The sequence below is a fragment of the Notamacropus eugenii genome, chromosome 2, assembly GCF_028372415.1.
Source record: "Notamacropus eugenii isolate mMacEug1 chromosome 2, mMacEug1.pri_v2, whole genome shotgun sequence".
Classification (NCBI taxonomy): domain Eukaryota; kingdom Metazoa; phylum Chordata; class Mammalia; order Diprotodontia; family Macropodidae; genus Notamacropus; species Notamacropus eugenii.
The window spans coordinates 322,589,875-322,617,340 of NC_092873.1; the positions used below are offsets into that span (position 1 = coordinate 322,589,875).

The 27,466-nt window shown below is 43.9% G+C and overlaps 1 protein-coding gene across 5 annotated transcripts; it reads left to right on the forward strand.

Annotated features, from left to right (window-relative positions):
* Positions 1-27,238, forward strand: GAA (alpha glucosidase). Of its 5 annotated transcripts, none has more exons than XM_072645232.1 (20): positions 1-122; positions 3,644-4,246; positions 4,393-4,538; positions 7,385-7,550; positions 9,278-9,374; positions 10,620-10,739; positions 11,326-11,444; positions 11,609-11,740; positions 14,007-14,117; positions 15,179-15,292; positions 15,468-15,552; positions 16,201-16,318; positions 16,974-17,107; positions 20,755-20,906; positions 21,618-21,766; positions 23,035-23,176; positions 23,499-23,639; positions 24,493-24,657; positions 25,239-25,391; positions 26,293-27,238. In XM_072645232.1, exons 2-20 carry the CDS (start codon positions 3,692-3,694, stop codon positions 26,350-26,352), a joined length of 2,859 nt encoding a protein of 952 aa, XP_072501333.1. In that variant the 5' UTR covers positions 1-122; positions 3,644-3,691; the 3' UTR covers positions 26,353-27,238. The 5 variants fall into 5 exon arrangements, with proteins under 5 accessions (XP_072501333.1, XP_072501331.1, XP_072501332.1 ...); XM_072645230.1 differs by lacking the exon at positions 1-122 and adding an exon at positions 475-584; XM_072645231.1 differs by lacking the exon at positions 1-122 and adding an exon at positions 602-667.
* Positions 27,239-27,466: the final 228 nt, after the last annotated feature.

A 27,466-nucleotide genomic window follows, 5' to 3' on the forward strand; every position in this document is an offset into this window, starting at 1 on the left:
GGAAGGCCCTTCCCCGCCAGGCCGGGGCTTTCTGTTTCCACCGTAAGCCTTGAACTGCACGTAGAGAACCGCTGAATGTTGCTGCGCACACGCGTTCTTCGAAGTGCTACACTGGAGGCTCGGTGCGGCGCTTAGCGGCACCCACACCCCCGGTTGGGTAATCAGCCCCCGCACGCTCAGGGCTCCCAAAGCCACGCCTCTCCAGAATAACAAGGATACACCCGCCCCGCCCCGCCCCGTTATTGTGGTCCTTCTCCGCGGAGCCACGCTCCCTTAGGCAAAGCCGGAGGAGGAAGGCAACGAGTCCCGGACTAACTGAGGCAGGCTGGTCCCGACGCCCAGGCCTGCGGGCGCCAGGCCGCCCGGGAGGGGGGGGTGGGGCAGAAAGGCAGCGCTAACGGGGTGCCAGAGCGTGAGAGGCCTCCGGCCAGCCCTCCCCGCCTGCGATAGGCAGCGGAGTGGCCGGGAGACGAGCCCGGGAGCAAGCCTCCCTCCTCGCGGGGGTCGTCACTGCGCGTGACCAGACCGGAGCAGGCCGGCCATTCGTCACGTGGGTGGGGGGGAGGAGAAAGGAGAAGAGAACGGCAAGTCGGGGTCACGTGGTAGGCTTGGGCTGGAGAGGGGCGGGGCTGCCCCCGGGAGCGCTCTGGGAGACGCCTTAAGCGAGGTTAGAGGAGCGTGCGGGCGAGCTCCTGGACCCGTCAGGTTTGGAGTGCGGGCCGGGACTGCGCTGGACTTCCCTGGTGCTGCCCCGCTGCCCGCCCTCTCCCCATCCCCTGCCCTCCCGCCGCTGCCCGCTCCCTCCCCATCCCCTGCCCTCCCCCCGCTGCCCGCTCCCTCCCCATCCCCTGCCCTCCCGCCGCTGCCTTGGCTTGCGCCCCTGCCTCCTCTCTCCCCATCCCTAACCCTAACCCCAACAGCCGAAATTCCTAAAGTCAGGCTCCTGCCCCAACCTGCCTGCCGACCTCCAGCTGCCTTCCGGACCCATCGGACCGATGTCCAGTAGCTGTCCGAGACTCCCTGTGTCCCGAAACTGAGCTTTTCCCCGAGCCCCTCCCCCTTCTCACTTCCCTCTTGCCGTAGAGGGCCACGCCGTTCTCTGCCTGCACCCCGAGGCACCCGCGGTGCCCCCTGCCCCTCATCCCAGTGCAGCCTGGCACCTTTGCTGTGTCTCACCGTGAGCACCACCTCTCCTCTGACTCCGCCACCATCATACGGACTATTGCAGCAGCCCGGCAGGGCTGCCAGCCTCACGTCTCCCCTCCCCCCCCCCCCCCCCATCCATCCTCCAGTCGCCCACTAAAGTGATCTTCCTAAAGCCCAAGTCTGGCCATATTAACCCCCACCCCCAACTCGGTAACCTCAGTGACCCCTCTTTTAGCCTAGCCCCTCCTTCTTTCCCATCTTGTTATGCCTTCATCCTGCCCTGTACTCTGCCATCCAGGGACGTAGCCTACTGACTGTTCCACCAACAAGACCCTAGGTCTCTGGGCATTTTCTCTGACTGCCCCCCATGGCTGGAACTCTCTCCTTTCTCTGTTCCATTACTGACCGGCGTGGCTTCCTTTAAAATTCCGTCTTCTACAGGAAACCTTCCTCAACCCCTCTTAATTCTAGGGCCTTCCTTGTCTGTTTCCTATTTCTCTTTCACATATGTGCATATTTGGGTCCAGTAGATAGAATACAGGGTGTGGAGTCAGAAACACCTGAGTTCAAATCTGGTCTCAGTCTGTGTGACTCTGGGGGAACCATTTAACCCTGTTTGCCTCAGTTCTCTATCTGTAAAATGAGCTGGAGAAGGAAATAGCAAATCTGTCTACTGTCTTTGCCAAGAAAATCCCAAATGGGATCACAGAGTTGGACATGGCCCAACAACACACGCTAGTTTGCTTCTTGTCTTATTAGATTGTGACCTCCTTGAGGACAGAGACTGTCTTTGGCCTCTTTTTGTATCCCCTCTGCTTAGCATACTGTAGGAGTGCATATAGTAGGTGCTTCATAAATGTCCATTGACTGAAGTCCCTTCCTTACTCCAGTATGAAGCTCCAGGGACTGGTTCCCTCTTAGCTAGTCTCAGGTCATATACAGACTCCTCCATTTAATATTTAAAGTCTTCACAATCTGGCTCCAGCTTTCCTTTCCAGAGTAATTTCACATGAACTCCCACCCACATCCATAATAATCCTACTATGTATTTCAACCATTTGCTGTTCTTCATAGTAGAATTTCTGTCGACTATCTCTGTCTTTGCATCAGTGCCTGGAGTGTCCACTTTCACTGTCTTCTAGAATATGTCTTCTTCAAGATTTGGTTCTAGTGCCCTCTCCAGTCCCAGGCTTTTGCTGATCTCTCCTAATCACCCTTCAGTTCCATTGTAGTTACTCTCCTTCACATATACTAGTTCCAGGAAGGCTGGCCTTGGGGTTTCTTATATACAATATTCCATCTCCCAGCTTCAGACCCTTGTACAAGGTGTGTCCCATGCCTCGAAGGCACTCAGTCCTCTATCAAGAAAGGCTTTCTGTAGGAGATGCCTCTGAGGAGATGCCTTGAAGGAAACCAGGGATTCCAAGAGGCTGAAGTGAGACAGAAGTATACATTCTGGGCAGGGGGAACAGATAACCTGTGCAAAGGTCTAGAGACAGGGAATGGAATGTGCAGGTTGAGACCAGCAAGTTAGACTCTTGTTAGAATGCAGAGTGACTAAAAAGGAATAATTTGAAATGACTTTGAAAAAGTAGGCTGGAACCAGACTGGATGGTTTTAAATGCCAAACTGAATATATAATTCACCCTTGTGGCAGTGTAGTGCCGTGAGAAGAATTTTGAGCAGGAGAGGGACATGGTCAGATTAATGTAATACTAACCATAATAGCTAACATTTATATAGTGCTTACTATGTGCCAGGCACTGTGCTAAGAACCTTAAAATTATTATCTCATTTGATCCTCCCAACAACCCTAGGAGATAGGTGCTGTTATCCCCATTTTACAGAGGCACTTAGGTGGTACAGTGGATAGAATGCTGGGCCTGGAATCGGGAAGACTCATTATTATTGTCAGAATGCCACTTATTAAACTATATGACCAAGAATAAAATCTCTTTGGGTTTTAGCATCCTCATTTGTAAAATAGAAATTATGCGTGTCTCAGGTAACTGTTAAGCTTACATTAGGTATTTTTGCAAACGTTAAAGCCCTATATTTATGTAAAAGTTATTAAGATATATAATACATTTGTAATATAAATATTTTATGTAAATTTGAGCTATTATTATTAATTGTTTGTTGATCTTACTGGCCTCTGTCCTACAACTAAAACACCCTGTTATTCTTACTTTGACTTATTTTTCATGTTAACCTTTACTAGTCTTCCTTGTTTCCCTTACCTTGTCTTCCTTACCTTCATTCTCCTCACTTATATCTTGGCCTTTGAGCAAATCATTGTAACTGATGCCTCTATTTCTTCATTTATTCACTGTGGAAAGTCAAGACCACTAGCATCTTTGTCTAGAAGTTGATAAATGTGTTGAGATTCCAAGAAAATGTCTGTGGATCAGTAATTATTGAATCAAGCTTACTTTCCTTTGAGTTGGCCTTAGCTCCTTCATGCTATCAAATTTTCATTAATTCTCTGTCTCAACAGGCTACACAACTGCATCTAGAAATAGTCTAGCCATCTCAGGTGTAAGTCATGGCTGTGGAAGGGATTCCATGTCCCTGGCGCTTGCCATGGTTGATTCTCGGAGGCTGCGTTGCTGCCGTCTTAATGCTCACTGCTCTCCTGGGGGCTTCCTTTCTCCATGTATCAGTTGTGGTTCTCAGAGAACACAGAGACATCTCCTCAGGGCAACAGGGCACCTACAGAGCTGGCCAGGAGGCAACAGGGAAGCCCTGGGCCCGGCCCCATCAGGGTTCTCCTAGAAGCCCTGCTGAAGCTCCTTTGCAGTGTGACATCTCCCCTGATTACCGGTTTGACTGTGCTCCAGAAAAGACCCTCACTCAGGAGCAGTGTGAGGCCCGAGGCTGCTGCTATGTCCCAGTGGCTCAGCAAGGATTCTCTCAGATAGGGAAGCCGTGGTGCTTCTTCCCACCCAGTTATCCCAGCTACAAATTGAAGAACCTTACCACCACAAAGACAGGCTACACTGCCACCCTGACTCGTGCAGTGCCTACTTTCTTCCCTAAGGACATCCTAACCCTGCATTTGGAGGTCCGGATGGAGACAGAAGGCCGACTGCATTTTACAGTAGGTGGAAACTCAGATTTGAGGTAGAGTAGGTGTACTGGTTGTAATTGTTTAGGGAATGGGTTTTGGGATTAGCACTGTGCATTTGCCTGCTCATCAGTGAGTCTGTGACTTGTACTTATAGTTCTTCTTTCCTTTTCTCTTAGATAAAGGATCCTGCCAATCATCGTTATGAGGTTCCCATGGAAACCCCTAAAGTCAATAGCAAGGCTCCTTCTCAGCTCTACAATGTGGCATTTGAGAACGATCCCTTTGGTTTGGTCATATCTAGAAAATCAAATGGAATGGTGTTGTAAGTATTCATTTGTTTCTCCTTGACTGCAGACCTAGAAGTGTGAAAGGCAGTATAGTGTAGTGGATAGTGCTGGACTTTGGAACTGGGATGATAAGATTTAGAGCAAAAAGGAATCTGAAGGGTCATCTAGTCCAATGCCTCCTTTTGTAGATGAAGTCCTGAGGCCCAGAGAAGTTAAGACATGGGACTGAATCTTAGCTCAGATATTTAATAACTGTATGAACATGGGTAGCCAGGTGGCAAGTACCAGGCCTAGAGTCAAGAGGATCTGAGTTTAAATCTGGCCTCAGATACTTGTGATGGATGCGTCACCCTGGGTAAGTCACTTGACCCTGTTTGCCTCAGTTTTCTTATCTGTAAAATGAGCTGGAGAAGGAAGGAGCAAAACCATTCCAGCATCTTTGCCAGAAGACTATCCACAGGGGGTCGCAGAGTCAGACACAGTTAAATGACTAAACAGGTGACCCTGGACAGTTTCCTTAGCCTCCGAGATACTCAGTTTCTGCATTTGTAAAATGGGGATTACCAAAAGGGAAGAGAATAAACATTCTATTGTCTACTATGCACCAAGCACTGTGCTAAGCATTTTACCGATATTATCTCATTTGAGCCTCAAACAACCCTCTGGGCTAGGTGCTGTTATTATCCTCATTTTACAATTGAGGAAACTTAGGCAGACAAAGGTTAAATGTTTGGCCTAGGGTCATACAGCTGGTAAGTGAGGATGGATTTGAACTCAGGCCTTCCTGACTCCAGGCCCAGTGCTTTGTCTACAATGATATGTGGGATAATAATACTTACACTGCCTCCTTCGTAGAGTTGCTTTGATCAAAGTGTTTTGCAGACCTCTGAAACTTACATGAATGTGAGGTTCTTGTTGTCACTACTCCTCCGATGACAGCCATTGCCAGAGGTGTCAGAAGTATAAGGGTTCCCTTTAGGTGTGCCCTGGGGCCTGTAGGGGAAGCTGCCTGTTTGTCCTTTTTCTAAAAATAAGAGAAGAGTAGCCCAAGTCATAGGACACCACAAAGGACACTGGCCTCAGGGGTATGTGGCATACTTCTTTGGGGAAGCTGTTTTACTTTGCCTATATAACTGCTGGACAGGCCACATCCTTAGATTCACACCAGAAGTGTCTGAGAGTTGAAGGCATAAGTTTAAACTCATCTTCCAGAGACATGACTTCTTCCCAGTGTAACATTTGCTCTGGGATAACATGCACTCAAACTCATAGTTTGAGTCCCGAGAGGGCAACTGATACCCTTTATTTCTGAGGAGGGGAGGAAAGGGATCCTGTGAGTATGTACTGCTATTATTACAGCTTATTATTTCTGCATTGGTGGCTTTTGTATTAATAGTCAGCCAATAGACACAGCTCTTGACAAAGTTATTTATCTTAGCAAATGTCCTAATAAATTACAGAAGCTATAAAACATTCCTCCCCAGAAACCAGGGGTACACAATGCCTATGGAAAGAGAGTTGGCATAAACTTAAGAGTACTGTTGTGGTACTAAGACTCACACATGTGACCAAGGCAACTGACAGCTTTAAAATAGCAAGGTCATGATGCCTTTTCTTTGCTGGTGGAATCCTTGCAAAGCTTTCGCTAGTGCTAAATGTTTCTATGGACTGGGTTGCTCAGGTGGTCTCTCAAGATCTGCTGCATTTTACAGCGTCCCTCTCCAGCCAGGGATAGATCTCTCGCTAGCTCTCTTCTCTGCTGCCTAAAGTTGTGCTTCTCAAAGTCATTTCCAGCCTCAAATGACTGCTCTCTCTATATATATTTGGACTTCGTGTGTCTGCTTCCTCAGTCACTCCTCTATCTCCTACTATGCAACTGCTGGATGGTGTGTCCCCCTCTGAGCACATAGCTTCAATGCTAGGTTCTATGGCACTTTTTTGGGGGTTGATGGGGATGTCTGCATACAGGAGAGGCAAAAAGGCAAGAGTAGAGCAGGTATCCTTATTCTACTAAATCGGCAGTGCACGGTAAGTAAGGACAGCCACAGAAGAATATTCCTTTCCCTCTTACATACAATTAGCTGCCTATGCTCTCCCCATTCTCTTTCCCCCCTCAAGTCTGCCCAATTTGTTATTTTTTTTTTATTGACTGGTATCTTCTCACGAGATGTTTTTGTCCTGAGAATAAGCCTTGTGTCTTAGTAGGGTTCAAAAAGAATTTTGTTCATTCTTGGAATAGAATTAGATTATGGATTCTGGAGTTGAGCAGGTTTTCAAGAAGTCATTATATCCAGTTTCTTGTTTCCAGACAAAGCCAGAAGGGAGAGGAGTTGTCACCTCAGTCATTTCTCTTAAAGGTGAAAACTCTCAAAGAGCACTATCTCCTAGCTTAATAAATAGGAGTGCTTGACTCCCTGATGTCACGAGGGGAATTGACAACTAAGACAGATAGCCCAGTCTGCATAGGCTGAGGTCACTGCAGCCTTTGCGACCCCATCTAGCTTCTGCTAATCCCAGTGTCAAGAATGGTAAATGAGGCATTGTGCTTGAACAAGTGTAATTTCTTTTATCAGAGAGTTATCTGTAATTTGCTCTACTGGGAAGAATGTGACCTATCTAAAGGGTAATACAGACAAAGTGAAACAGCTTCCCAGAAAACTCTGCCACATGCCCCTGAGGCCAGAGTCCTTTGCAGTGTCCCATGACTTGGGCTACTGCTGTTCTCTTAATTGTAGGAAAAGGATAAACAGGGTGTTTCCCCCATAGACCCTTTGGGAACATTTCCCCCAGTGTATGCAGGTCACTGTCAGATTTGCTGTTTTCCTTGAGATTTTCTGTGGACCAGATGGTGTAATAGGAAATCTTGGTCTCTCCCTGGCAGACTGAATACAACCATTGCTCCCCTATTCTTTGCTGACCAGTTTCTCCAGATTACTACCTCTCTCCCCTCTCCATATATCACTGGCCTTGGGGAGCACCAGACCCCCCTAATACTCAACACCAACTGGACCAAGATCACCTTCTGGAACAGAGACATGGCACCTGAGGTAAATGGGGAGAGTCATGAAAGGAAAGATGTTTTTCTTTTCTTTTTCTTTTTTTTTCAGTTTGAACAGACATTAGGAGGGGAAGAAGAGATAGAATGCCCATTGCTCAATGACAGTAAACACTGTACTTCTCTAAACCTAAGATCACATGGGGTTTTTTTTGTTGTTTGGTTTTTTTTTTTTGTTATTCTGACTCACTATTGCCTTAAATTGAGTTTTCAGTCCCCTAAAAACTTCTACTCTCTTTTACATGAGCTATTATCTAGCCACACATTTCCCCATCCAATGTTTGTAGACCATGCTAATTCTGGTAGAATCTAAGAAGAAATTTCCACTTAGATTCTAACAGAGCGACTGGGGTCCAAAGGATAATGATGGCTTTCTCACACAGCCCTCAGAGTACACAGCTGGATGCAGTTCAAGAATACTTGATGGGAGTGACTGAGTAGAAGCAGTCCCTCTTCCTTTCACTAGAGCTGAGCATTTTTGTGTGTGTCATGGACTCCTTTGTCTGGTGAAACTTAAGACCTTTCTCGGAGGTTATCCTAGTTCTAAGTTATTCCTAAACAGGAATTGTGTCCATATTGTTTTTCACAAGTGGCCATCCATTGGTGATGGGGAACCCCAATGCCTGTTGAAGCTCTTCCATCCATTCCACTTTGGGATAGTTCTAATGGTTAGGAAGTAAGCAGGTGCCTTCTATCCCAAGATCTAATACAGTGTCTCCAACACAATAGGAATTGATTCTAAAATCTGCCTTTCTGCCAGAACAAGGTTATCTATCCCTCCTCTATCTGACAGTGCTTTGAGATACTTGCTGTATCTCCTGCCCCATCTTCTCTTACCTTGGGTCAGAAAGTTCTCACCTTGTGAACAGATCCTCGTACTGCATAGTGTCCAGTTCCCTTGCCATCCCAATCATCTTTCTCTGGATGCACCCAGTTTATCAGTTAACTTCTGAGTTGGAAAATATAACATTAAGTATTTGATTTGACACAGGAAGGAATGGAGCAACCATCTCCCACTTACTAGAAACTATACATCTATTAATGCATCTATCAATGCATCTAATTAGAGAATTTCTAGAGGAAATTCCTCTCCAATCCCGTTGTCCTTTCTTTTTCCCTTTCCAGACATTCAGAGAGTTTTGGGTGTCAGTTTGTAAGATAACTATGTATGTCATCTTACCGGGGTCTGATAATGAGCTCTTTTTCACTGCCATGTCACACTGTTGACTCATATCTGACTTGCCTTTCATCCCCCCTGAACTTGTTCATACAAATAGTTACATAGCTCTGTCTCTTGCATCCTGTACTTAGCCAAAACCTAAGTGGAAATTTCCTTTTTGGCCCTTTAATAACACTACTGGAATTTTAGAGGTGGTAGGACATCACTCATCCTTCAGAATAAGAACCAGCAGCAGTGGCCAGGAGGCAAAGCTTACATCATCACCTCCACCAAGAAGTCTTTGTTATGCACTTAGAGCAAATGAGAGACTTAGAATAAGTTCCCAGATATCAGGAGAAACTCTTTTTAACTATGATACTATGTACCCAAATCTTTGCTTTGCCGTCATTAAACAAGCACAGCCAAAATATCTCATGAAAGTATAGCTACATTTGGTGAAGTAATCACAGTCACTTTTCTAATTAGTTTAGGGGGAGGAGATAGGATTTCAGCAGAATTTGGTTAGGCAAGCACTAATACTGGCAACTTCTCTGTCCTAGCCTGAGGCCAATCTCTATGGTTCTCACCCTTTCTACCTATGCCTGGAGGATGGAGGGTTGGCCCATGGGGTCTTCCTGCTGAACAGCAATGCCATGGGTAAGTAATTGAGGACTTTTGGTAAAATCATACATTTAGAATTAGAAAGTGCTTCAGATTATTTAGTCTAGGGGTTCTTAACCTAGGGTCCACATTTTTGATTTCTGGCGAGTTTTAAGTTGGGTTTTTTTTTTTTTATATTTTGATAGCTTTTTCAATATGACTGGCTTCCTTTGTAATCTTATGTATTTTATGCATTTAAAAACATTATTCCAGGAGAGGAGTCCATAGATTTTGCCAGATTACCAAACGAATCCATGACCTAAAGGTTAAGAACTGATCCAGTTCAACCCCACTCCCCTCCATCAGTTTTACAGATGAAGAAACTAAGATCCATGTAAATGCTCAAGGTCAAATAGGCATTAAGTAGCAGAGCTGGAACTCAAACCGGGTGTCTTCCAAAACTCCATAGCCAGCACCCTTTCTATGTTACCCACAGCCTGTCTGTCTCTGGGTGGGAAAAGCTTAGAATTATATGCCTACCCATTCCTTGGGAGTGTTCCTGGTGCATTGGAGCAGGAGTTATATATCTTGGCTTCTCTTCCTAATTCTCCCTAACTCCACATCACTGTTTGTTCTTATTGGCCAGCTCATTCCCTCTTTGCCCCATTTTCTTTTATCAATTGGATATGAACCTCTCTATTCTCAGTTGTTTTGTGATGTTGAAGATCAATAAGAATATGTGTATGAAGTGCTTTGGGGCATTTATAAGAAAAGGTCTTTTGTATTTTATATATATATGTATGTATGTGTGTGTTTATATGCATACATATATACATACGTATAAACATATATGTTTATAAGAGAAGGACTTTGCTGCTCAGTATAATTCATATACTCTGTGTGGGGGATTACTTTCCACCCAGAAGTAGGAGGAATGTTCAGGGACCTCATTTGTGACATATTATTAGAAGAGGGAGTTTTGGGTGTGATGGAGACACTCAGGGACTGTCCCTGTTCTTTCCCATCCAGGAAGAGACTAAAAAATTCAGGTTATCTAACAGACCACTGAGCCAGTGAGATTCAGATCACCCTCTTGTTCTTCATTCTCTGTATTTCTGCCTTTCTTCTCAAGAGTTTTTCAGTTTTCTTCTCAAGAGAGTGAGTCCATGAGGGAGGTAATGACCATGGCCTCTGAGATACCATAAGATGAAACCTAAGCTATCAGGTGTGGAGACTCTTCTCCTCTGGGGGACTGTGGTCTCCAGGTGCTTGCTAAATCCTCAGGACTGCTTTCCTTTACAGATGTAGTATTACAGCCAAGACCTGCCCTGACTTGGAGGGCAATAGGAGGCATACTGGATTTCTACGTCTTCTTGGGACCAGAGCCAAAGAATGTGGTTCAGCAGTACTTGGAAGTTGTTGGTAGGACCTCCTCTCTAGGCTCCCTATCTGCCCCAGTCCTTTTTCATAAAAGCCCAATAGGAATAGTTATTGAGGGTCCTCCATCTTCCCCCAGCACAGATCAACATCAGAAGACTCTAGCTAGATGGGAGGTTCCAGCATCTATAAGAGGTATAACACTAGGCAGGGGTTATTTCAGTTCCTTTATTATGTTACACCCTGTGAACAGGTGAAACAGCCTGTGAAAATGGAAGGCCTTGGAATGACTGCTAGTCCTTTGACTACCACTGATCATCAAGGGCAAAGGGAAACTTTGTCTTTTGGAGGTTCATTCAGCATAACTTGAGGAGTCTATGTTGTTGTTTTCTTATTACACTTCCACCCCTTTACTTGACTTGGTGTTCTAAGGACAAGAGATGTCTCCTGTTTCCACCTCAGTTGCCTCCCCTGTGAAACGTAGACAAGGCAACAGGCTCACACAGTGTTGATATGCAGTGCAGAGTGAAAAAATTTGGAGAGGAAGTCTTCAGTCCCCTGCTCCTCTCTTCTTTCTATCTGCACCTAGCTGCCTGCCCGGAATCAGTGAAGTTTTGCTGTTGATTTGCAGGATACCCATTTATGCCACCTTACTGGGGTCTGGGCTTCCACCTGTGCCGATGGGGCTACTCCTCCACCACTGTCACCCGACAGGTGGTAAAGAATATGACATCAGCCAACTTTCCCCTAGTAAGTCCTCTTTTGGGTTCCCAGGGATGTCTTGGAGTAGAAAGAAATAATAATGAATCCATAGGGACCCCAAAGATAGGCTGATGGTAGTAGAGGTAGTAAAGGACTGGGAAGCTTTTTCACTAGCACCACCAGCAAACTGGACCACCACGGTTTTCCTGTAGGATGTCCAGTGGAATGACATAGATTATATGGATGCCAGGAGGGACTTCACTTTCAACAAGGACAACTTCTGGGACTATCCAGCCATGGTGCAGGAGTTTCATCAGAGTGGCCGGCGGTACATCATGATTGTGGTGAGTTCTGTCTCTTTTCGCCATACCTCCTCTACTCCCCCCGCTCCCAATCCCAGTGCCTCATCACACATCCTTCCTAATCATCCTCTTTAAGAAAGGGAAATGCTCAAGTTTCTAGTTTCTCTTTCTTACCATTTCATCATCACTGAGAGCCATTTATTAAACATAATAGCATAGCTCTAAAGCTGGAAATGTCCTTAGAGGTCATTTAGTCTAATCTTTTTATTTTACAGATAAGAAAATTTGAGGACGAGGGCATTTAAGTGATTTTGCTTAATGTCATCCCCTTTAATACCCAGATATTATAAAACAGAACTGGAATTCAAATTCAGGTCCCCCAAATCCAGAACTTTTCCTACTGTTGCCTGTCCTTTTAGATGTTGTATGCAACATTTCAGAGATATCTTTAGAATATTAATTCTTCAAAGGCAGAGACTATAGCTCTGTACCATGCCTAGAGATTCAGAAATCTGCAAACTCTTACAAAACTCATCTAGTTCTTCCCATGATCACAGTAACCATAAATCTGAGAATGGAGAACCACAGTAAATTTTTTAAAATGTAGTGTGGTCATGCCTCACTTTAAGCAAAAATGCCTGGTGAAAATTAGTGGTGATTATTCATTTTGTAAATTAGTTGGAAATTTTGTTATGGTATTCTTTTTCAATAGCAATCTATTCCCTGTGAACTATTTCAAGCCCTTTGACTGAAGTCAAAAAGAGTTGTACTTTGGCAACTATATACTCCAAGGAGTATACACATAATTTATACAGATTTATTAATTAATTTATTTATAATAATGTATACAAAAGTGCAAATGGTACCACTATTTCCAATGGCAAAAAACTAGAAACAACCCAAGTTCTCAACATTAGAGAAAATGGATAAACAAAGACTATGGTTTATTTTCATGATAGAATCACATGTAACTTTAAAATGTCAAGTTATACAAATTGTGTTGATACATGATAATATTAAGAGGAAAAGAACACTAATAGCATGCAGACACTAATTATGACTATTTATTAGTGCATTTTTGTTTATTAACAAAAACCAGGAAAGGGGGTCAAAGGATTATAGAATTTCAGAGTTGGAAAGGACCATAGAGGTCATCTGTTCCAATCCCTCCAGTCTTTTTCTCGACAGAGAAACAAATAGATTTTAGTGTTCTTTGGGGTACTTTCATGTGTGTAAAACTGATGCTTTTATAATTAAATTCTTTAAATATTATTCGAATTACAATATCTTGACCTTACACATAACTTTTCAGGAAGTTGTATATTGTATAAATGAAGTGTGTAGAAGCCTGTACTACAGCTTCTAATTATCTAAACTGAAGAAATCTCTGGTCACTCCAAAACCTCATGGTAGTAAATCATTTCACCCTTTTCATACCACTAAGCTTTTTCTCAGAGTGTCTCACTAGGATCAGCATGAACTCTTCTCTTTCCTCCTTTCTAATGGAGAATGGAGAAAAGGAGAAATTTTTAAGGCACTGGATAATATGGAAATTTATCGAGATACAGCCTCCAAATAGCATCACTTTCCCCTTAATTGCCCTCTTCCCCCCAGGTTACCTTCTTAGGCTGTTACTGATGCCTCAAGCACAATATGCTAGTAATAATCTTGTTGACAAGACAAGACAACAGAACTGATGATGGGTCACCCAGAGTCAAGAATCTCAACACTGGCCTGATGTCAAAGGCATTGGCTTCTGGCTCTGGCTGTTATGCTTGGAATTACCTCTGCTTCGGACCTCGGGTTTCTCATTATGATTATAGCTAATTTGCTCTCTATGGTCAGGAGGAAAAAGCAAGGTGGCTCAATGGAGAGAATGCTAGGCTTGGTGTCATAAAGACTGGGGTTCAAATCCTGTCTGTGACATTTATTATCTATGTGACTCTGAACAAGTAATTTTCAACTTCTTGTTCAGTTTTCTCATATGTAAAATGGGAATAATTGGGGTTGCTAAAAAGATCAAATGAGAAGGCTGCTTACAGCACTGTTACTAGCTCCCACTGGTGTTTGAATAAATGTGTCGTGCCTTAGATGACTACTTGAGAAGATTGGGATCTTTTAAGGACCTTGGGATGGGGAGGCACATCATGGTGTTGAGTCCCACTGAGTTCTGACTTAAGGGCTGCCATTTCAGAAGGGAGGGGAAGGGTTTGGAGAGACCGTTTCTCCAAGGAAATAACGTGAAGGCTTCTGACCATTCTCCATCACATCCATATGAAATGAACCACCCTCTTTCTGTCTCCATCAGGATCCAGCCATCAGTAGCTCTGGTCCCCCTGGGAGCTACAGACCTTATGATGAAGGCCTGAAGAGAGGAGTGTTCATCACCAATGAGACGGGGCAGCCTCTGATTGGAAAGGTGAAAGCTAGGATGGGGGCAGGAGTAGAACATGGGGATTTAAGGTCAATGGGAAGGGTGTGGTGGTATAGAAAAATGAGCAGATTTAGATGTTAATACTTATGATCACAATGATGAAGTATGGAAATCTGAGTCATAACCTGTATTTAGCAAGCAACCATGGCTCCCTAATACAGGGGATCCATTTCTTGAAGGGCACAAGTTTGGGAGAGAAAACTATTAAGTCCAGGCCCAGAGAGTGGACTTTTATCTCTGCTACACACCTGGAGGGAATAACTTGCCATCTCTAGACCCGTAGTGCCTCATTTGACGTTACTTTGTGCCTTCCTTTAAAAGAACTCTACAGAGCCCTTTAAAGATGCCAGGCTAAGCAGTCAAGTGAACTACCATGACATACACAGGGGGGCCTGCTATCACAGGTTCTTTGATCTGCTTTTCTAAAAGGAAAGCAACGTTTGAGAGGTCAACAATCACTTTAATCAAGCACATGTATCATTCAGTTAGTTCAAGGGAAAAAGTCAGCACCCTGAACTTCAGAAAAAATAGAGAAATCAAAATCAACAGATATGCTTCCGATTGTCTGACATTAGAATGTATGAGTTTAACCTTTAGTTAAAATAGTAATTAACTAACTTAGTTTTTGGAAGAAGCTTTGTGTGCCAGATGAGACTCTGGGAAGCCACTAAGCAGCCCCCCCTCCCCCCTTTGAAAACTGAGATGTTGGTGCTTCCCACTCTAGTAACTACGTATGCATATAATGGTCAGATAGTTGAATCTGTCTCTTGGTCTATGATGTATGTATTGCTATGTCAGATAATTTAATGGGCCCATTAATGGGTAGGGAAGATCTTCTTTAATCACAATAAAATAATTAACAATACAAAAACATGTACTGTTTCTAGTTTAAAAAGCTCTTGTTTCTGTACTTTACTCCTAGTAGAGACTCTTGGTTGATAAAAGCGAGATTCAGTCAGAGGTACTTGATTATACTAAAACAAAAACAGCAAAAGATCCTACTTTGCTTGCCATTATGCTCCCATTCTCTCTCCTCTGCTTTCCAGGTTTGGCCTGGGGAAACAGCTTTCCCTGATTTCACCAACCCCCATACCCAGGATTGGTGGTATGACATGGTGGAGGAGTTCCACACTCAAGTGCCCTTTGATGGCATGTGGATTGTAAGTGACCTGACTTTTTCTCCTTTTCCACCCCATTCACTGTTCTGAACTGCTAATTGTATTAGAGTTTGCATTTAACACCCTTGCTCCCCTACCCCTCACTCCTGGCCCTCCCCACTATCCCCATCCCTGGGTAGCTGTTGTGATGCTTCCTAAAGCTTTTCTGTATTTCCAGGACATGAATGAGCCATCTAACTTTGTAGCAGGCTCTGTGGAAGGTTGCCCCAACAATGATCTAGAAAACCCTCCCTATGTGCCAGGTAATCATCTTCCCTCCCTCCCCAGCTGAGGATCTTTAGGTACCCAGGCTCTGTCCATCTGACCAGTTGTTGTTATTTGGTTATTCACTGCCCTATCCAGCTGCCAACAGATTTTAACCAACATTAGATAACCTGAAAAGTTATAGAGAATAGTCTGAGTGAGGGAGGGATGGGAGGTGAAGAGCTCGGCTGGCTGAGAGCTTTAAACTGCTCACCTATAGATTGCCTTTTAATTCCTGGGTGAAGGTAATGAGGTAGTACAGCAGATAGAGCACTAGGTCTGGTGTCAGGAAAACCTGAGTTCAAATCTAGCTTCAGACACTTACTAGCTTTGTGACTCTGGGCAAGTCACTTAACCCTGTTTACCTCAGTTTCCACATCTGTCAAATGAGCTAGAGAAGGAAATGGCAAATCACTCCAGTGTCTTTGCCAAGTACACCCCATATGGGGTCACAGAGAACTGAGCATGACTGAAACAGACCAACAGCAACACTCCTAAATAGAAAGAGGACTTGGGAGCTTTTTGCCAAAACCAAAGGAGCCAGGGAGAGGTAGTTGGTGGATAGTGTCCAAAGTTGGCAAGAGTTTGGACTTGCCCCAGTTTGTGAGGTGCAGGCAGTATGGAATCCTTTAGCTTTCTCATTGCAGGTGTGATTGGAGGCACCCTCAGGGCAGCAACCATCTGTGCTTCCAGCCGTCAGTACTTCTCTTCCCACTACAATCTTCACACTCTGTATGGGCTGACTGAAGCTATTGCTTCCCATGAGTAAGTGAAACGCTGACCCCCAACCCCTCTACCACCCCCTGTGCTTCTTCCTTGTCCCTTTAATACCATAAGTATGTAGCCTAGGGTTAAGAGAAGTAGACGGTGCTGTCCACCCTTTCCCAGCTCCTCGCCTCAGGCTAGAAAGTCCCGCCTGCTGGTTCAGCTGGGTTATCACATTGGTTGGAAAAGTAATAGGTCTGTTTTTCCTTAGAAGTTGAAAATGGAACTTCCTAATCAGGCTGTGAGGTGGGGTGACTCATTGTTCTTCAAATTAACACATGTAGGAATGTTGTAGAGGAAGAATGGGTTCAGAGGTTAGACTGGATCACATCTATGATCTTGTCTATGAACTTAGATATTTCCTATATGGAAATGCCATGTAGGACACTCTTCTTCCTAGGTAGAACTAACATAATCCAAAAAATACCTTCATTCTATGTGCCACCAGTGTACCTTAGTCTGAGGTTACATTTATTTTTGTCAGGGGAGTTGTCCTGAATTTGGGAATGAATTATGGGGAAAAGATAAGGCAGGGACTCAGTCTATAACATCTAAAGTTTGGATTTCAGGTATATTGATTCATACTGAGAGTCACAGAGGGAGATCCTGGGAATAAATTGGAACCCCACTCTCAAACATGCCTTTCCCTTAACAGTGCCCTGGTGAAGATCCGGGGGAAGCGCCCCTTTGTGATATCAAGATCTACTTTTGCTGGCCATGGCCATTATGCTGGCCACTGGACTGGAGATGTGTTTAGCAGCTGGGAACAGCTGTACTATTCTGTGCCAGGTAAGAAGCCAAGGGACTTTCCTGGGGAGCTTTTATCTAATGGTTGCCATTAGACATCCCAGCCTCAGGTCTTGAGGTTGTTGTGTTTGTCCTTCATTCTCATGACATCAAGATGATGACATGACTTGCACTTGACTTTGATTTGAGTGAGGGAGGGCTGTGCAAGGTCACCAGCCTTACTTTCTTCCCCTGAGCCATCTGGGTCCAGTGGCCAGATATTCATCAGGATGACTGGAGATGGCCTGGGATGTAATGTGATTGATCTTGCTCCTAGCTCAAGCAAGGAGTTATAAAAGAAGAAGTTTACTTAGTTTAGAAGGCTTTAGTTGTCAGGCACAAGGCAAGAATATGATCCTTTGATCCCCTTGGTTCCTCCCAAGGGAAGCCACTGTGGCGGGTGAATCATAGATACAGGGAGATAAGGATCTACCAGGACCAAGGCAACCAGATTGGTGGGTGCTTTTTATATTTTGACTTGGGTTTCCAGTAACCACATCACTAGTGCCTAATGAAACAAAGAAACCTTCCTAATCTTGCCACTATTTTGGCCAGTGTGACCTCTGATCAGTAGCATCCCTTCATTCCCACATTGCAGTCCTATCTGTTCCACACCCTGGGGACTAACCCCCTTAAAAGTCTTTCTGTAATCACAGGACCAGCTGAAACTTAGGTGATGGACACAGGTGTGACTGTGGGCTACCAACAGAACAATCATGCCTCAACCCCGCGAAAGTGATCTAATTTTAGTAGAGAATGAAGGTTAGTCCAGTCTGAAAGTCAGCATGGCATAGACACTAGTGTTAGAGACAAGAAGATCTATGTTCAAATCCCACCTTGGCCACTTGATAACCGTGTAAGTCTGGGCAAGACACTGAGCCTGCTGAGCCGCATTTTCCTCATCTGTAAATTGGATACAATTACACTTGTACCTACCTCACCAGATGGGTTAGGATTACTTTGGGGTTTATAACAATAATTGGAAAGTCAGTTAATTAAATTCTTTTGTATTATATCCTGCATTTAGCAGCAGCTGCCACCTACGTGAGTGATTTTGCAATCACGTAACTGCTACACCCAGGGGAAAAAAAGAAAAAAGTCACACACAATCTATATGTCCTAATAGGTTTATTGAAGGGTATTCTTTGCAACCAGCAGAAGTTTTGGGAGGGCTAGAGCTAGAATGAGATTGCTCTGATTCCTCTGGATCTTAAATTTTCTGCCATTTCTCTGGGAAACCCAGAGTTTCTGAGGTCTCAGATGAGCTGGGAGGGAGGGTGGCTCATGGTGAGCTAAAGAAGACACATGAGCTTTCTTTTTCTACACAGAAAAGCTTCTCTCTTTGAAGCAAGCCAATGATGTTTCAGTTTTCAGTTCCCAGAGATTGTAGGGAAGTGATTGGCTAGGTGGAATGGTAAGCAAGGCTGAACAAAACTTCTGATTTTTCTTATCTCTGCCCAGGATGCAAAAAAATCATTATCTTTAGGAACTGAGGTACTACTTCAGAAAAGAAGTACTTAATTGGGATCGTTATAGGCATGAAAGATACCCACAGGTTATATAAATGTTATTCATTATTGTGACAGATTCACAGAATGTTAGATCTAGAAGAGAGATTAGAGATCTATATACCTCATTTTACAAATGAGGAAACCAAGGCCCAGAGAGATGAAATGATTTGCTCCAAGTCATATCACTGGTTAATTACTATTTTAACTAAAATTTAAACTCATACATTCTAATACATAGCCCACTATTTTGTACACTGTAATAATCATTTTGTGATGAAAACAAAGAGCTGTAATTCAAGCCTTATCAAAGTTTTCATAGAGTTTTCCAGAAGATCTAAGTAATAGAGAGCTTTGCTCTTTGCTCCAGTTCATTCCTAGAGATGAGTTTTTATAATAGAGCAAACCAAGCATGGATTATTGCTAATGCTTCTTCCAAATTGTTGCTGCCAGATGAATTCCTAGAGGGAAATGGACAAGAAATAAATCCTTTTTTCTTAGATGCTTCCTTTTTGTCTATTTCATCTCATTTTTCAGTCACAATTTTTGGCATACCAGGGCCAGGAAATTGGTGTTGCTACCTACTCTGTACCCTACTAAGCTACTCTGTCCAACTCAACAAATGTTTTTTTAATAACCATTTACTATGTAGGGGCCCCAGAGAGTGACTTCACATGGAGTGTGAACTTGGCTCCTGGTCAACTCTGGTGTCTGAGTCTGAGGCTCTGGTCCTTTAGTGAAAGGGCTAGTGTCAAGATGCATTATGGTTATGGAAGGGTGAAATAATATGTTTTCTTTCTTAGATGCTTTGATGTAGCAGCATAGACTACAGATTCCGATTCCCTGGGTACTTGGCAATATTGGAGAGTTGAGGTTTTTTTTTCTTAGTTGATTTGTTACAGGGGAGAGTACATCTCTAAACTGAGGTGCAGTGAAGGCTGGAAGCTCCAAGCCTCTCCTAGGCAGGGTAAGTGGCCTTGGTCCTTGGAAAGCAGCATTCTGCCCACCTGGCTGTTGTGTGGTAATAAACAGCCAGAGTGGTTTTGTTTTCTTAGATGGTTCAGGATATAGGGCAAAACAGATACAGCTTTCATGAGCAGCAATAGATTTCAAGGCAAGAAGGTCTTTACACCTGACGGTGACCTTCAGTGGCTGAGTCTGCTTCCCTTCCCTACCTTCCAACCAGCTGAATGACCATGCTCTGTTCTCTTCTTCTTCATCATCATCATCATCATCATCATCATCATCATCATCATTATCATCATTATCATCATTATTATCATTATTATCATTATTGTCCTGTGCTACTGCCTTATGAATTCCACCCAAAACTCCCAAGCTAACAACTGGCTCTCTCAAGTTTCATTTAATGTGGAGGTTAGGAAATAGGTAGGCAGCTGGGTGGTACCATAATGCATAGAGGACTGGGCCTGAAATCAGGAAGACTCATCTTCCTGAGTTCAAATCTGGCCTCAGGCACTTACTAGCTGTGTGACCCTGGGCAAGTCACTTAACTCTGCCTCTGTTTCCTCATCTGTAAAATGAGCTAGAGAAGGAAATAGCAAGTCACTCCAGTATCTCTCCCAAGAATATCCCAACTAGGATCATGGAGGGTCAGACTTGACTATCAACAACAAAGAAAGTATGTACTAGCAAGTCTGGGGTCATAGGTATAATCTCCAAATGGTTAGTTTCATATTTACTGTCCGTAACATCAGACTGTGAATGTACCTTTTTCTGACCACCCATCTCACAACAACATCTCGTAGTTCACAAGGGAGGCCAGTTGTGACCAAAAATAACCCTTCTTTCTTCTGTTCTACTCACTATAAGTCATCTATCTGCAAAGGATAAGTACCTTATTAGTAATTATTGGGAAGGGGCTGGGGGGATTTGGAGGGGGGGCTAGGAGGGGGGGATGGAATGTAAGAGAGAGATTGAGAGAGAAAGAGATAATACTTTGTCTCTTTTTTCAGGTCTTAATGAGGATTAGTTCATTAGATAAACATTCATTATGTGCCTACTTTCTCTAGTGGGTGGATGGGGAGGCAGTCTACTATGGATGTCCTTGGGAATGAGACAGTTCTTCTCTTGAACAACTCTAGCACGCTATCCTAAATTTTTTTTTCTTATTCCCCAAAGAGGTGCTACTCTTTAACTTGTATGGGGTACCTTTGGTGGGAGCAGACATCTGTGGCTTCTTGGGCAATACTTCAGAAGAACTATGTGTGCGATGGACCCAGCTGGGGGCCTTCTATCCCTTCATGCGGAACCACAATCACAGATATAACCAGGTAAGAAAAGTAAGAGCAGTTCGGTGGCCCAGTGGATAGAGTGATAGGCCTGGAGTCAGGAGGACTCATCTTCCCAAGTTCAAATCTGGCATCAGTATGACCCTGGGCAAGTCACTTAACCCTGGTTTGTCTTAGTTCTTCATCTGTAAAATAAGCTGGAGAAGGAAATGGTGAACTCCTCCAGTGTCTTTGCTGAGAAAATCCAAAATGGGTCATGGAGAGTAGGACCTGAGTGAGAAACAGCTGAACAACAGGAGAGCCTGGCCTGGCCTGAAAAGCTTTCATATGCTTTACTTCCTCCATATCTGCCTGAGACCTGAAAGTATAGTCTGGAGAATCCAAGAGACTTTGGGGGTTGGAAAGAAGGTTTCCCTACTTGGCTAGACTTCCATGGCTTTAGCTTCCCATGTATAGAGGAGAAATATGACTGGGTGATAGCATCTGGCAGTCTGCTTTAGCTCTGGAGGGTGGATTCTCTACTGGTGATACTCAGCTTGGAGAAGCTGGAGGAATGTGGGTGCTGAGTTCTTTGTACAAATAAGTAAACATAGCTTGGCCACCAGCTCATTCTACCTCCAGGGACTCCTAAGGCTCTTTAAGTGACTTGTCTCTGCATTCCCCCTCCATCTGAGGACTGCTCTGGGACAGAGATGTCAGTGAGACTTGGGGACAGGAGGGTTGTACCTGCTCCTTGCTGCTTCCTCCTTACAGCCCCAGGAGCCGTATGTGTTCAGTGAAGAGGCTCAGCAGGCCATGAGGAGAGCCTTGACCTTGCGCTACATGCTCCTGCCCTATCTCTATACCTTGTTCCACAAAGCCCATTCTCGTGGAGAGACTGTGGCTCGACCCCTGTTTTTGGAGTAAGTATTCCTGAGGAGGAAGGGAATAGATGGTGGGTGACCATGGTTTCAAGGCTGTCCTGCGATCAAGAGCTCTATTATCTCATTTTAGGTTTCTGACTATATCTGTTAGAGTTGATGGCCATTTTACAACAAGGCATGTTCCTGGGAACTATGTTGTAAGGTTGATCATGGCATAGCAAGTCCCTGGTGTGGATGGCTGTGTTCAGACATGAGTGGTATCACTGACAAACTACTGAATGAGCAGGTAGAGAGCATAAGATGTAATTTAGAAACATTTATTAGGCAGAATCAGTGAAACAGGAAAGCAGAACTGCTGGAAGCAAGGACTTCAATTCCTCACTCCTGTTCTAAAAATTTAGGCCACCTCCTAGAAACAGGAGATATCTTGCCCACCTTTTATACTGATAGGTGACTTTTGGGGTTTTTTGCACTACATGCATTCCCCAACATACTTCCCTGCATCAAACAGTTCTTTGTAACAAAGAAAAAGATTTTTACAAGCCCACTTGACAAAGCCACTGTACCCGACACTGCGTACACCAGTGCACCTGCTGTCCTTGTACCTCCACTAAACGGGGCCAGCTGTATTTCTTTAGACTCAATTGGTCAAGGCAAGTATAGTACAGTTACGTTTGATTATTAGTTTTGTTTATATTTGTATAGTCACGTATATTGTTTTTCTTTTCTGCATCAGTTCGTATAAGCCTTCAGGTTCCTCATTTTCATTGCTTTTTTACTTAGTTAAACATAAGGTTTTGAAACAGCCCCACCACCACCATGCCCGTACGCATTTTCCCCTTTCCTCTTGGGTGTAGCCTCAGTGCCCCAAAGTTTACCTTGGCCTGGGAGAGTTATTATCCTCTGGACCCTGGGTCTACCTCACCTTCCAGGCAGCAAAATACCATGCCACCATTTCACACCAGACCCCCAAACTTGTGAGGCCCTACTTCTGTAATCTTCCCCTTTCAATGCTTTGATTTTCCTCTAAAGGAGAGTTTAAGCTGACTTACCTCAAATTGATTTACTCTTAAACCTAGTAAGGTTTCATAGAAAAAAACCTTAGAGGAGGAGTCAAGAAATCATGTTCCACCCTGCCACTAGCAAGCCAGGCAGTTGTGGACAAGTCATTTCCCCTGTTTGAGACCCAGTTTCATCATTTGTAAAATATGGGTATCGTGCTACCAAGTGAGCAAAACCTATAGTTTCTCTGGCTCATGCAATACTTCTCTTCCTTAGTATACCAGTTGGACTTGTTGTTTTTATAGGTTTCCCTTGGACAGAAACACCTGGACACTAGACCGACAGTTCCTGTGGGGGGAAGCTGTCCTCATTACCCCAGTACTTGAAGTTGGGAAGATCGAAGTGAATGGCTACTTTCCCTCAGGCACATGGTACCCACTTTTGGAGGTGAATCTGTTACCTTTAAAAACTTTTATAGTTCCTGTGGATATTTCAGAGAGTCCCTAGCCTCTCTCACAATTCAGGAAGAGGGTTCAGATGGGAAGTCCCTTCACATTTGCCAGATGGAAATGGTGGTACCTGGAAGGATGAATTATTAGCATTTTCCTCTACTTCAGGAAAGACATTATTCCTTTGTGCCCCTCTGGACTTAGAGGCTGTGCACTTGGTCTCTCCTCATCGGCAGGGAGAGAATCAGACAGGTTCCTGATAGAGGCAGGGAGTTTGTCAGTGCTTAAACCCCTTGTTGACTTAATCTCTGTCTTCCCAGGTACCAGTGGAATCCCTTAATCCTTCATCTCCTTTTCTCCATGGCTCAGTCATCCATAGCAAAGGGCAGTGGTTCACCTTGCCTGCACCGCTAGAAGTGATCAACGTTCACCTCCGGGCTGGGTATATCCTTCCACTGCAGGTACAAAATGGATTCTAAGTAGTTGGGTCTCTTTATCGCCAGGACCACTATGAAATCCTTTTCCACCTCCACTTTGCCCAAGAAATCGGAGTAGAAATTATATTCAGCTCATGGTGTTTCCCATATTGCCTCATCCCCTGATGGTGTCGCACTCATACACTTTCCCATAACCTCAAGCTGATTTCACTGTTAGAAAGTATTATGACCAGTCCAGAGTGGGTAGACTAGACCAGAGGGCAGTTAGTCATTTGCCTGGTAGAGTGTAGGAGAACCTCTATAGTTTTGCCTTTTTCAAGGGGTGGGGGTTGAGGGGAAGAGAAGGAAGAAACCAGCAGAAACCTAAGTCCTTGTATCCTGACTTGATAGAGTCTTCCCAGCCTGCTTTGTGGGAAGTGTGGATAGGAGAGGAGAGAGAGGCAGGGGGGAAGAAAGTCTTAAGATTTAATAGAAAAAATCAGCAGTTTGTTAAGTATCTACCATCTTCCAGGCAGGCATTGTGCATATCTGATTCTGCCAGTATCTCAGAATGGAAAAGGACCTCAGAAGCTATCTAGTCTAACTCATAACTGAGGCAAGAATTTTCTCTATAATATCCAGTCTTCCCCTGAAGGTAGTTAAATAGAACCCACTGCTTTCCAAGGCATCCAGTTCTACTTTGAGGCAACTGTTAACTTGTTAGAAAAGTTGTCCTTGGATTGCTATCCTTCTACCCATTGCTGCTAGTTAGGCTTTTTGGGCTCAAGAAGTGGAGTCCCTAGTCTTGCATGTCCTGTAGGTTTCCTGTTAGTTCTTGGTGTATTGCAATGGGTCCCAGGCATCTCATGAGGCATCTCTCTCCTTTCCCTGTAACTAGGATCCTGGCCTCACCACCACAGAGTCCCGCAATAAGCCGATGACCTTGATAGTGGCCTTAACTTCAAGTGGCACGGCCCAAGGAGAGCTGTTCTGGGATGATGGGGAGAGCCTTGGTACACTGGAATGGGGTCACTATACCCAAATCATGTTCCTTGCTGACAATGTGAGTGAGTCTTTGGAACTAGGATCAGGCAGTTGCAGAAGTGCAGGCCAGGAGTTGTGACGGGGGAGAGGGGGGAGTGCTGGTCTCAAATCTAGAATGTGGAATTGATTGACCAGGTGTGATCATGTATCACTATTCTAACATAGTGACTTCAGGTGTCTGGAATTAGCTTTCTTGTTTAATAGTAGCATCAGAGAAGGTTTACCCCAAGAGGGAAATGGAACCTTATTTTCAAAGCAGTAAAATAATTAACAGTGATAGAATTCTTAGAGAGAGAGTTTGTAAAGGACTGTGGGTAGACCTATCCCTTTCTAAGAAGAAGCATCAGAACTTTGTGCTGGAACATTCTGGAGATTTGCCCCACCATCTTGATCAAGATTATACTTTACAGATCATTTCCCCTACAACAGCCAGGTGAGGTCCGAGCAAGGATTATTCCCCATGGGAGGCTAAGTGATTTCCCCATTGTCACTAGTAAGTGATAGATCTCAGATTTGAATCAGGTGTTTGACTCCATAAGTACCTGGTTACAACCACCTCCCTTAACATCAACACTTCTGTCTTCCTCTTGCCTGAAACAGAATGTCGTTCTCAATGATCTGGTACATGTGACCAGTGAGAGCACCAGCCTGAAATTGAGAAAAGTGACCGTCCTAGGGATGACCAGCACCCCACATCAGGTTGTCTCCAATGGTGTCCCAGTCTTCGACTTTTCCTACAACGCTGATACCAAGGCAAGAGAATTGAGTCCAAATAAGAATGGCAAAAAGAGTCGTTATGATGGGTTTGGTTTCCAAGGGTTGAAGAAAAGCTTATAAATATTCTCAGAGTTCCCATCAGAACATGAAGAGAGAGGATAAATGTGAAGAGAACAGGAAATGTTATCCAAAATACCTACCCTTAGAAACCCTGGCTAACCTAGGCCTGGGAAAGCTTTAAAACTCCATCAGAGGCAACCAGGAAATCTTACTGTGCAAACATTTAACTTGCATCTTTAACCCCTGGGGTGGGAAGTGAAGGAAATATGGCCTTCATATCTCAAGCCCTATTTTTAGTGAATTGCTTGCTAATCTTTCTCCTAGACTTTCTAGGAGAGTGGCGTTGATGCTGTGTAGCATTAGAAATGGTTAGCACCTTATTTTCAAAGCAGTAAAATAATTAACAATGATAGATTCTTAGAGAAAGAGGCACATTAGCATAGTGATTTGAAAGCTGACGTGGAAAATCTGGAAGACCTGGGTGGAGATTCCACTTCTGATACATACTGGCTCTGTGACCCTGGGTACTTAACCTCTTGGTGGCCCAGACAACTTGGCAACCACAGAGTGGCAGAAAAAGTGCTAATCTGAATTGGTAGAGAAAACTCATGAAGAGCCCCCCATACTTATGAAATCACAGGTCTGTTTGGGTTTTTTTTTAAGTCCCTACAAAGAGAAGTGTTATCCTTTTGAACTAATAGGTAAACTGAGGCAGTGAGGTAACCAGGAAGTTCCAAATAGCCTTATATATAGGCCCCCAATAGCTGTGTCTTCATCAAAAAGTATCTGAAGCAAAAAGGGTCTGAGCACTGTATTCTCTTAGTTGCTATGTGAGGATTCCTTGTTTCTGAGCTTAGTTGTATTCTGCTTTTTTCAGATCCTGGATATCCCTGTGTCTTTGTCGGTGGGGGAACAATTTCTCATCAGCTGGTCCTAACTAGAGGGGCCCAGGTCTGTTTAATCCTTTACTGTTGTGGAAGAAGAAGAAAATTCATAAAGAAGTCCATTTCTCTAACTGGTTCAATAGATGTACTGACTTTGGGTGTTTGTGAAGGCCAGCTTAGCTTTCATCTGATGATGATTCAGATGTCTTGCATTTTTAAAACTAGTGTTTAAAACTGGTGTTTTTCAATTAAAACTTTTACTTTTCTCTCCCTTCCCCCTCACATCTCTCTCTGAGGAAGAAAGAAGGAAAAGAAAGACCTTGTGATGAATGTGCTCAGTTAAACAAAACAAATTCCCACACTGGCCATGCCCAGTCTCTCATTCTGCATGAAGAGTCCATCATGTCTCTTTGTAGCAGTGGATAGTATTTCTCAGCATCCCTTCTCTGTGTGGATGTTTTTCTAATTGTGATGGCTTAGTATCCTGATCCTGGGTTTTACTTTTTGACACTGCCTTTGAGAGTAAAAAATCATCCACTTATAACTAAGGATCTTACCTTGCACAGACATCATTGGCTTATAACATAAACAGTTAAATCAGACGCGATGAGCAGAGAAGGCAGTGCTCTAAGATCACATGTTTTAATCTTCAAATCTGAGGTGGTACTAGAAGGTTGGCCATTACATATGCTAAAAGCTCTAAGGTGGGTGGACGTTCCTTTTGACAACCATTCTCTGGTCTTATAAAGGTCACAACAGTCATGAAATTTGGCCCCAGTGGTTATAGCTCTTCTAGCTTTTTGTTAGGCTTTGGCTCTAAACAGATGTTTGGTGTTATCCAATCCATGGAGCTCAGGGAATTCAGGCTAATTTATAGGATAATGATAATCAGTTGTCTTGAAATTCAATTGTTTCTAATAAAAGATATTTTGAATTAAATTGCTGCTGCTGTTGCTGTTTATGACTGAGAGAAGGGAAATTTTATCCTAGTGTTATTAGCTGTTTCACACCTCCTGTATGTAAGGTATACTGTTAACTGGATCCATCAATCAAAAAGTGGTAGGTCTTTTTCTAACATTTGCTCATGAAGCAAACAGTAAAAGTCCTACTGTTTGCAAGACTGCCAGGCTCTGGGGATACAAAGATAAAAAAAATAATAGGCAGTCC

What these genes read in the sequence shown, in the direction of transcription:
- GAA (XM_072645232.1), top strand. Translation starts at nt 3,692, where the DNA reads ATGGCTGTGGAAGGGATTCCATGTCCCTGGCGCTTGCCATGGTTGATT. An exon ending in GCTCGACCCCTGTTTTTGGA is followed by an intron (nt 21,767 to 23,034) that starts GTAAGTATTCCT and finishes TTGTTTTTATAG; the next exon opens with GTTTCCCTTGGACAGAAACA. An exon ending in TCATGTTCCTTGCTGACAAT is followed by an intron (nt 24,658 to 25,238) that starts GTGAGTGAGTCT and finishes TGCCTGAAACAG; the next exon opens with AATGTCGTTCTCAATGATCT.